Genomic DNA, 11,199 nt, shown 5'->3' with positions numbered 1-11,199 from the left:
ATAAGCTGGGATTTTGCCAAAGCAACCTCTCTAGCTTTCCCTTCAGTTATGTGGCTGGTTTTCCAAAGTAAAGATTGCCCGTCTTTCTCCCTATTGCATTTTAAAATGGAGAATCAATTAATCGTGTACACAGGATTCCTACAGTTGTAAGGCAATTTCAGGCTACATTTGTTACCACTTTTAACATTTTATTATGCAATTACAATTTTTAAATGACTATTATTACAAAGCTTTTGCTTGCAATGATGATTGCCAACATGTTTTTCAATGAATGCCAAGGAATAAGCAGAAGAAACATCCCAGTACTTCCCTTAGTTCACAAGGGCAACAACAGGGCACACACCAGTGACAGTGTTTTTAAAAGTATACAGTTGCACAGATCTGGAAAGCTTACTTCTTGTTGCAACACTATTGGTTTACTTGACCATCTGAAAGATCGTAGATTAACAAAGTATTTCATTTCACTTCAGGAAATATTTACAAATAATGACTGAGTCCTTAAGCCCACATCTGCTCTTAAAGATCATATCCATATACAGTGGGCCAGAAGGTAGTTTTAGCTCTTACGTGTCCTGAATAAAATCTCTGCCCTGATACTTGTAGAAAGTCCATCTCCCAGCAAAAAGTACTTAATCTAAAGTAAAAGTAAAGCGGGACTGTTTGCCTCCATTGTTAAAATGAATTGCAGACCACAACTGCTGATTACTATGTAAATGGAAACACTTTTTAAAGCCGTTCCTTTATTTTTAAAACATTTTATACATACTTTACATATTACAAAAGTATTATGTTTGAGTCTGTCTCCCAAATAGAAGGTGCTTTCTGTTCTTCACTCTATTTTTCTTTAGAAACAAATTAAAAACAAATCTTGTAATGTACAACTGCATAGAAAATGTTCTTTCCCTTGAAAGATTTGACGTCCCCTTGTATATTCAGAAATTGAAGTAGACATATGCAGATGCTCTGGCCATTGATTAAGGATGTATCTGATTTAATTTCCTGCTTGTATTTTTTGAAGAAGATATTCCATTTGTATATTCAAATTTGGTTGACCCTTTTTAGTCTTTTTGCTTAATATTTTGAACACTTCCATTTTCTTCTTTTTGTAGAGTCTTTGAGCTTCTTCTCGTTCCTGTTTCCTCCGCTCAAATTCCTGAAATTGTTAACATGCATGATTTTCATTAGTAATAAACAGTTAATCTAGTCAAGAAATTATTTTGAAATAGCCATACTGTGGAAAAACTCAGTATTGATTTTCGATAGTTTATAAAATACAAAATATTTCCTCTAATTGAAATAGTATATCTTCTTTGCCTTCATATTATAAAATACATATAGTGAAATTAAAAAACAATTTTAATGATTGTATGCAAATAAAAGGAGAAGGCATATATTTATATGTATATAATATGTATATTATGTATAATATATAATATATATGTATATAATATATATAATGACTTAATTTTTATCTATGGCATTTTGTCTCTTCTTCAATGAGCTATTATGCTAGCTTGAACATCAGAGTGCTGAGGCCACTGAAGCAAAGAGTCTAGAAGATATTCTAAGGGCTTTAAAGGTTGTACAGTCTAATTTTCACTTAACACTAAACTCTTCCTTTCCAGAAAGCTACACCTGGTATTCTTTTTATTTTCTGACCAATTCACAAGTTGAAAACTTTAAGAAGCATTTACTGATTATATACCCATATGTTCAAACCATTTTGCTAGGCACTTTAATTCTCAATATTTAACACATTATTATGTTCATTTGGTTTACTAAGCTAAGACTCAGATTTGCTTTATGTATGAGAGAAATAAATCAATTATCTATTGAGATGAAAAGTATCACCCAGGATTTCTTGGGTCAATTATGGGTTATTTAATTAAGGTCCTTAACAATTTAATTTTTTATGAGTAAAGGTATTGGCTTTTAGATTAATATTTGGAATCTGGATGTTCTATGAAAATATCAATTTTCATCATTATAAAAAGCCCAAGGTCTATATAAATTAAGGGGTGGTGAAAAAGAGGAAGGCTAACTGCAAGGTCCCTCAATATGGATCACACAAAGAGGCACAACAACGAAGAGGCAGAGAACAAGGGATACTGCATGGCTTAAAATCAGAAAGGGTGTGTATCAGGGCTGTATCCTTTCCCCATATTTACTTAATCTGAATGCTAAGCAAATAATCGAAGAGGGACTACATGAAGAATGCTGGAAGGCTTATTAACTTATGATATGCAAATGACACAACCTTGCCTGCTGAAAGTGAAGATGTGAAGGGCTTACTGATGAAAATCAAGGACTGCAGCCTTTAGTATGGATTAAAACTCAATATAAGGAAAGCAAAAATCCGCAGAACTGGTCCAATAACAGTATCATGATAAACAGAGAAAAGACTGAAGTTGTCAAGTATTTATTTCATTTTACTTGGATCTACAATCAATGTTCATTGGAACAGTAGTCACAATCAATGCTCATGGAAAAACATCAAGAAATCAAAGGCGTATTTCATTAGGTAAATCACTGCAAAAGGCCTATTTAAAGATGTCACTCTGAGGACTCAGGAGCTCCTGACCCAATCCCTGGGATTTGCAATTGCCCCACAGGCATAAGAACACTGTCCAATGAGTTAAGGAAGACCACAGAAGGATTGATTGAATTATGGTGTAAGGGAAGAATACTGACTTCTTTATAGTAAAAAAGAAAAACAATAAAATATTCTAATACCGCCTATCTGACTTTTTTGCACCAAAGTAAAATTATGAAAATCATGTTTATTTTTCTCAGCTCAGTGGTTCTCAAATGTTAGTGTACATAAGAATTTGATGAGGTACTTGTAGGTTCCTGGACCATATTCTGAGAAACACTGTCTCAGATGCTCCAATTATTAACCTATACATTAATTTTATTTTTGATCTAACAGTATCACCTCTTTAAGATAATTCATAATAAAAAAAAGAATGTTTTGAGTCCAATCAGTTCAGATATCTCATTCATTCAACAAATATTTACTGAAGGCATACTGTTTGTACAACATATACACTAAAATATAATATTGAACTAAGTATTCTGAAACAGGTAGAACTTACCTGTTTCTTAGCAGCACGTTTGGCTTGGATCTGTGAATATTCTTCCTGTGCTTTCTGATTGGATGTTTTCTTTTTCTTTTTCATTCGGGTAGCAAAGGAGCTTTATAAAATAAATTAACACAAATAAGTCACAAAGGCCCAACAAAACCAAACCAATGATGCATTTATGTCCAATATAGCATTAGTATGGAGAAATTACACTAGTGCAAACTCGTTGGGGGTGGGGAGAGATGATGCAACAAGACATTATTTCATCAGTAAAGTGCTTACAATTAATTTCATCCCTACTTCCACCCAAGGAGCAGTGGTAGCGTAGTGGTTATGTGTTGAGCTGCTAACTGCAAGGCCAGCAGTTGAAATCCACCACTCACTTTGTGGGAGGAAGATGAGGCATCTTCACACCCCTTTAATATACTATTAGCCACTGTCAAAGAGCAATCCTTCAGGGCAGAGCAGAACTTCCCCAGAGTTTCTTAGGCTATAAATCTTTACAGAAGCAGATCGACTTATCATTCTCCCAAGGAGTAGCTATTGGATTTGAACCCCTGTGAAAGAACCTCAACATAGTAAAAGACATCAAAAGGAAAACCATACTTTACTGTTGTGCTACATTGTTCTTCTGGCAGAGGATGATCCAGGCTGCACGGTTCCTGAGACACAGCCTGGTCAAGGCTGGCGCGCTCTTCTGGCAAAGGTTGTGCAACTTGTACTTCTGGCAAAGGCTGGGGAACTTTTCTGTTTTGCTTCTTGAGCCTTTCCTTTTCAGCTAAATAGAGATGTTTCAGGTGGTCTGGGTATCGATCTGTGAACTGGGATTCCCGTGAGGTTTGAAACTTTCTTTCCTTCCAAAGCAATTTCTTGTAACTTTGTTGAATCTTTAGCTTTCTTCTAAGTGCAAAGCCTTGCCCTACATTGAGAAATGTCAGTCACAAATTACTTTCACGGGAAGTGGTTAAGTTGCATGAAAAATGTCAAAAATAAACTCTCCCTTTTTTGCTTTAAAACAGTACTTCCGGTAACAAAGACGTTGGACTGAATAGAATGATGACTCTTTGCAAAAAGCCCAAGCTAGCAATAGTCAATACAGGCACCCAACTCAGAGTCTCAATGAAGGAAAACAGATTAATGCTGTTTCCTATATGCACGAATCTTAAAAATTTTCCTTTTATCCAATTAAAATACTTTATCTAGCTTTAATAAATAATTTTAAAATAGAGGGGGAAAACTCTTCACTGTTCCCTTACCTTAGAGACATATTGAAGTTTGAAAATACTTTCCCACAAAATAAAAAGATACTGTATGACTTCCTGAACAGCTAGCAATTCACGGAATACTGAACTTATTTTATATTTCATGCATTCTCAAAGGGATTTGAAACGTCTTACAGATGCCCCAAAGTGGATCCTGATTCACCGCAACCCTAAAGGACAGAGCAGGGCTGTCTCGTGGGCGAGACCTTGACTCTTTATGGGGGCAGACAACTCAGCTCTTTTTTCATCTTTGGAGTGACTAGTCTGTTCGCAAAGCAAAATTGGGCAAAAAACAAAGAAAGGAAGAGAATTAAAGGAAAAGCCTAGAATATTACTTGGTTATCTGTATTCAGCAGGGAATTGAGACACTACACTAACATCATGGTTGCCCAAGACAGGTCTGGCGATTCGGCGCTCCAAAGATCCCCGACGGAGCCGTTCTGCTCAACCCTCACGGGTCACCCAAAATTTGAATCTAGAGTCCACCCTACGACAATCTATCAACCACCACCTCCTACCATGCACTGTCCCGCATAAATTCACGTACGAAAGTGTATCTGTGGACGCCGATTACCGTTTCCTCAGGAAAATATACAGAAAATCCAGAATAAATTAAGACCTGTTCAAATCCTTAATGATAGCATTGCGCGTCTTCCCATCAGGACCTCAGCGAAGCTCACAACTTCGCCGGCCTCATAAAAGCCTTTCTCTGCCCCCAAACAGCATCCTCCGTCTGTGCTCCAGAGCCACCCGGGTGCTAAAACCTCACAGGTCTAAGGCTTCCCTAAAGCCGCCTTCTTACGTACCCTCATGGACGCTCCCTACAAAAGCCTTCGGGTGATTAAATCTCCACCTTCTCTGTTTCACGTCCCTGTTCTTGACTTCGACTGGAGAAGCCGCTTCGCCACGCAAACCCAGGCTCTCGGCGCGCCGGCTGGAGCTTAGCTTTACCGGCGCCATGGCGGAGCCGTAGGTACCAGAAAACGACAACCGACGCCGCCAAAATACGTCATCAGGCCGAAGCAATCTATCCTCCACCTTGACGCTACGTCCTACGGTCTCTCTCGGAGGTGGATGTATCAGGCCTGTGGCACCTTGTGCCGAGATCTTGTCTTGAGGGGACGTCTGCGCCACCTACAGCCCAGGAGGTTGGGCGTCATGGCGGCTTCATGCCCACTCCCGGACACCCCAGACCTGCCCACGCTGCGTGCCAAATTACAGGGGCTCCTGCAGTTCTTAAGGGAGGCCCTGCCGATTTCCAGTGCGCATACGGTAGACTTCTACACGGAATCTATGTGGGACCAGCTAATCGACTTGTCCCCGGAGACAGTGCTGGCTACGCTACGGAGGACCACAGCGGAGGTTCGGCCCTCCGAGGCGCGCCCCCTCGTGGAGGCGGAGAGGGAATCAGGTGAGATGCACGGTAGGCGCGCGGGTGTGGAAGTGGGTATGATCGGCCCCGCGAGGCGCCTCCCCTAAGGGAAGCGGGGCGGGAATCGAAGAGTGACAGATTGGGAGGAGGCGTGGCCAGACGGCGCGCCCCCTAGTGGAAGACGGGATGAATCGCGTTAGCGAAGAGGTGGCGTGGGACATCTTTGGCTCAATTCATCTCGCAGGTGTTTGTGTATTTCCAGAATTTAATGAGGAAAAGCCATAGGGCAAGGAGAGGTTCATTCCCTCAGTAATTCAACAATGCTTTGACCGCAGAGCAATAGAGAACCTGCTCTTAGAGGGCTTATAGATTGTACATGAAACATGGTGGAAGAGAAATCAACAGTTAACAGAAATAAACAACGTCATTTTATCTGGTGATAGGGGCCAAGTGGAAAATGAGATGGAATAATGTGATAGTGTGTTAAGGGGAGCCTTGGTGGCGTAGTGGGATACGTGTTGGGCTGCTAACCTCAAGGTTCAGCTGTTTGGAACCGCCTCCTGTAAAAGGTTACAGCCTCAGAAACCCTCAGTGTCTGCTCTACCCTGCCCTGCAGTGAGTTTGGTGAAGGAGCTGCTTTAATGTAAGGTACTGAAATTGTGGTCAGTCACACAAAAGGATTCCAGGGGAACTGCTGAGACCCTCAGGTGCAGAAAGTGAAATGGCTAGAGCGGAGGGGCAGCAAGCGAGGGGCAGCAGTTGCTGCCATGGAAGTAAGTATTGATTGGATCCTGTGCTGGAACTCAGTTGAAAACATTTAGACAACAAACTAACCTTATCCAATTTATTCTTGTTAAATGGCATGAAGTACATCCAGAGTCACAGTGTTAGCCAAGTCTCTCTCTGGTCCCTTGACTTTGCCCCTATGGTCCAGGAAGCCTGCTCCCCTGTCACTGTCTCACAGTTCTTTAGTCTGGGCCAGATACAGAGAAGGTACCCCATAGTCTCGCCTCTGCCCTGCTCCTCTGAGTCTCTGTGCCAGTCTGTGATATAGCTGGTCCTGGCAGCCTCTCCACTTCAGATAGATCTTGAATGTCTTCTTCTAAGGTCCTCCGGGTTTCTCTCCTCTCTGCAGCTCCATGAGCCTGAAAAGCAGCTATGGATTAGCATCAGACCATGGACTTGAGTTGGACTAGTTTGAGATACCTTGTTGATATCATTATTTCTTGATATAAAGCCCTTATACCTCTTTCAGTGTCACTGGATTTGTTTCTCTAGATAACCCAACTTAACACAGTGGCCATCTGTCCCGTGGCACTCTATGTTGAGTGGTTCAATAATTCATTAAAATGACACACTACTTAGGAGGTGACTTCGAAGAGTTTATAGGAAAATTCCATTATCCTTCAATTGTATTTTTTCGATCAATTTCTTGAAGCCCTCTAGTACAGTTCAGTGGCTTATGAAGGAAGTAATAGGGTATAACTCAGGATCAGATCAGGAAGCATGTAGGCCAAGTCTGGAAGGTTCTTTGGTATGGAGAGCGCGTCCCACACTTCTGTAGCCCAAGCCATCTCTCTCAGCAAGCAAACAGCCCCTTCTCTGCCATGCCCGACCCGTCTGACCCGGGCCGTCATCCCTGCCCTAGGCTCCTGTGCCTTTCCTTTCCCTCGCCGGAGCTGACTGCTGACTGCTGTGCCTCCAAGCCTCTTGCTCCGATCTCTTAGCTGAGTTCCAGCAGTGGTTGTGAACTCACCACTGACTCTCCTCAGCGCCCTTTCCAGAGCTCTCGCTGCTGCCCTTCAGTGTTAACAGTTCTTGACCTGTGTTCCTGCTGTTAGGAGCTGGCTCACCGCCTCTTTGTAGCTTTTCTTTCTTTCTTTCTCTCTCTCTTTCTTCCTTTCTTTAATTCATGTGCATAGTAATCAGTGCTTCCTTTATATAGTACATTCACCAAGCCCTGCCTTGTGCATAGCCATCACTGGGCAGGCAGCCACCCAGGACCAGACGAAAACTATCAAGATGTTCAGTTTTTCACAACACACTCAGAAGATGTCCATCAATCTGGACAAAAGAGACCAACCTTCTGGGGTAGACAAGAAGGGCAAAGGTAACTCCTCAGAGTTTCGGGGAAACAAATCATCAAGCTGTTCTTCTGAAAAACAAGCAGAAAGCCACCCAATGGCATTCATTTCCCGATGGGTTCTGTGATCCTGTTGATGAGAAAGGACTTGAGGATTAATTTGCCAGGGGCACAATGTATAGTGGAATATTCAGTGCTGGAGAATCCAGAGTTTGAGCTCTTCACCACCATGATAAAAATCCACACTGAATTATTTAGGCATAGTTACCAAGTCAATTATGTGCCAAAATCATTCTTTTGGTGTGTGACACTAATATTTCTTTAGTTTATTTTCTGCCTCAAGAGTATAAGAGTTGCTTACTAGTATAGTAGTTTTATTGCCAAAAAGAATGCTTCCTCAAAGTATGGTTAATAGATATGACTGAATATTTATTAATGAACAAATGACACTGTTAGGGTATGGTGACCCCTTTCTCAGGCGGATCCTGGCGCTGCCAGCTTCTAGAAAGGAGCGGTGTCATAGTGGCAATGCAGAGACCGAACAAGCAGGTAGAAGGAGGCAGCACAGCAGGTTTATTGACCAGCAAAGTCAGAATACCTTAGTGAGACCCCGCCCAGGACTGGCAGGCCCTTCCCACATGTTTAGCCGGGGGCATTGAGCTCAGGATGGTTGGTTGAGACCCAGCTGTGTCCTTTCTCCCTTGTCAAGGTCCTGGGTGGTCAGCCTCCCAGCGTCCGGCCTCTCTGCTTCTGTTATGTGGTGACTCATCAGTCAGATCAGTCAGGCGGCTTCCCGTCTTGTCTTGGCATCATCAATACTTCTTATTTGTTTTCTTAAAGCAGGAGTAAAATATTAACCTAGTTTGTGGGAACCCAATACCACATTTGTCTTTATCCAACAGCATGTTTTAGGGACAAAAGAGACCCCAAATCTCTCAAATTTATATTATAAAGACACATTTATTAAGTCCTAACTAGGACAAAGACAGACAAGCACAAAGACAATTCATCCAGATGAGGGAGACCTGCATGAGTTGATAATGGTGTCCAAGAGGTGACAGAGAACCAGCTGCTTAAATAGGACATGGTTCTATGAAAGAAACTGGCAAAAGCATGATGGTGACAGATCAACTCTTCCCAGATGCAGGCAGGCTATAGGAGTGGGAATAGGGCCCTCACCGGGACATACACGTTGTGCTAGATAGAAGCGCTTACCAGACTCTTTCAGCACTCCAACCAAGGCAGTAAGGATGTGATGCATGACCCCTCGACCCTAGCACCCAAGTTTCCTTTAAAGACCCACGGAGGCAGGTCTCTACGGGTTAGGCCTCCCTCCTTGACTGGCTGGTGGAATGTTAGTGATCCACTTTGTAATGAACTCTGCTTGAGGGCAAAGCTACTCACATTGCAGGTTAAATGATTAGAAATAATTCAGTGGGGACTGAATATTATGTGTAGACTGAAACTGGTTTTAGGCTTCCACTATTCACTGTAGCCTTCTGTAAATTTAGTGTTCAGAATTTAAACTCTAATACAAGCAAATGATGTTCACCTTTAAAATGCCTCTGGTATGCTCACTTGTTTTGTGTAAAATACTGATTTGCATAAATAGTTTCCTCTAGTACTAAGACTATCTTTAAAACATCTGTTCTTATGAGGAATCTTCAATTTTGCTTATGTAAAGACAAATAACATTTTTTGCCATTACTCTTACAATGAGTTTGAATGTCAGAGAAGGTTTGGAATCGTTGGATCAAATTTGTAACTTAATAAAAATCAATAGCTATTATGGTATAGATTATATATTAGTAACTATAATTTAGCAATTACATAGATTTTCAGTATGCAGGGTTAAAATTCCAATTTCTCTACAAGAATTAACAACTCTACAGCCTTGTGAGATTTAATTTGTTTGTTCCGTCAGTGAACATTGAGTGTTTGGTATATGCCAGGTATTTTCTTAGGAGCGAAGGAAATAACTTCATTTTGCTTGTGTTCAAGAGAAAAGCAGTAACCATTTTTTTTATATATCATAGAAATGTCCGTTAAATAAGGAAAGGGCAGATACAAGAAAAGTAGGCGGAGAGAGAGTATGTTTGCCATTTAAATAGCTTGTTCTGACAAGAACTCATTGAGTAGACTCTGGAAAAAATGTCTGAGTAGGCGGCAGGTAGCGCGTGGGAACATTTGTAGGGAGAGCATTGCAGATGGTGGAGCCAGGGTGTCCAGAGATGCCTGGGGTGGGAGTGTGCACGGTTTGTTTACAGAGCAGCAAGGAAACTGGCACAGATTTCCATAGGGGACTCATGAGAAGAATGGTTTTCTGCAGGAGTTACTAGTAAACAGAATCCCCGGAGTGAGGTAGTATGCTGTGTGAAAGTATACTAACAGATGTTTGCACAGTCATTCGATGTTTTATGAGAGAAAGGCACTTCTAAAAAAACATCCGTGTGGCTGTTGCAGTACACTTCTTTTGTGAGGTGCTCTCTGGCCTGGTCAGAATCCTAAAAGATAGGTAGGAAAGGGGAAGAGACGAATGATGATGTGAGCAAAAGAAATGCTGTTTTAGATCATATGATCTGGGAAATCTTCTCTAATAGCAGAAAAAGGTGATGATGACTAAGTTCAGTGACCAGAGCAGATGGAATTATGAGGGGTATTATAGTGCATATTTGTATGATGATAACAGTCTTCTTACGTTAAATCTGCTCCAGATTGTTTTCACAGTTTGTATGGTTCAGGAATTCTGGAGCCCTGTGCTGTGTGACTGACTGGGTTGGCTGTGAGCACTAGTATCTAGGTCCTTCCATGTCATGCAGTGTTTCATGCTTTCGTCATTGTTTTTTAAGGCCGCATAGTATTGCAGTGTGTGTATGTATTGTAGTTTATCTGTAGAATGAAGTATTTTCTATAACGACTACCACCTTTGAGTTAATTCTGATTCATAGTGATACTGCAGGACAGGGAATTGCCTTACCGGGTTTGTGAGATTCTCAGACTCCCAGAGGAAGCATACTACCTCACGTTTTCCCCACGGAGCAGCCAGTGCCTTTGAACCTCTGACCTTTCAGTTGGCAGCCCAATACGTAGCCCATGTTCTACGGGGGCTCATTTTTCAGTAGAATGCTCTATAAAAGTGTGATTGAAGGGATTTCTTGCAAGATTTACTGAACTAGACATTATTTCTGGCATGATCTGTTTTATTTGTCAACACTGGCTATATATGATTTGATTCATCTAATAGGCATTGGATTTAGTGTGAGGAAACAGAAATTAGGAATTATTTGTTCCCTTTCTGAAAATGTAGCACTTTAGTGCTTCACAGATTACAGTTTGGTGTCCTCAGAATTTATAGATAAAATAATTAGGTCTCACTTCAGATTAAAATTTCTTAAAATG

At 41.3% G+C, this 11,199-nt stretch overlaps 2 protein-coding genes across 4 annotated transcripts in view; one reads left to right on the top strand and one right to left on the bottom strand.

Annotated features, from left to right (window-relative positions):
• Window positions 1-702: 702 nt before the first annotated feature.
• Window positions 703-5,311, bottom strand: CCDC59 (coiled-coil domain containing 59). The gene is made up of 4 exons (XM_004700771.2): window positions 5,152-5,311; window positions 3,690-4,002; window positions 3,096-3,195; window positions 703-1,153 (listed from the first exon to the last, which is right to left on the bottom strand). Exons 1-4 carry the CDS (start codon window positions 5,303-5,305, stop codon window positions 992-994), a joined length of 729 nt encoding a protein of 242 aa, XP_004700828.1. The 5' UTR covers window positions 5,306-5,311; the 3' UTR covers window positions 703-991.
• Window positions 5,312-5,471: 160 nt separating this feature from the next.
• The window catches only part of METTL25 (methyltransferase like 25), a 147,254-nt gene continuing 141,526 nt past the window's right edge, over window positions 5,472-11,199 (top strand). For 2 of the 3 annotated variants that reach the window (XM_045290537.1, XM_004700424.2), the window contains exon 1: window positions 5,474-5,756. In XM_045290537.1, coding sequence (XP_045146472.1) covers window positions 5,504-5,756 — 253 coding nt within the window. In that variant the 5' untranslated portion in view covers window positions 5,474-5,503. Of the gene's footprint in view, window positions 5,757-11,199 lie in introns of all 3 variants that reach the window. The other variant, XM_045290538.1, reaches the window with a different exon arrangement.

The sequence above is a fragment of the Echinops telfairi genome, unplaced genomic scaffold (genome assembly GCF_000313985.2).
Source record: "Echinops telfairi isolate 266 unplaced genomic scaffold, ASM31398v2 ScPeMD7_2;HRSCAF=8, whole genome shotgun sequence".
NCBI classification, from domain to species: domain Eukaryota; kingdom Metazoa; phylum Chordata; class Mammalia; order Afrosoricida; family Tenrecidae; genus Echinops; species Echinops telfairi.
The sequence above is the reverse complement of the archived record's forward strand: the minus strand, read 5'-3'. Positions and strand labels throughout refer to the sequence as shown.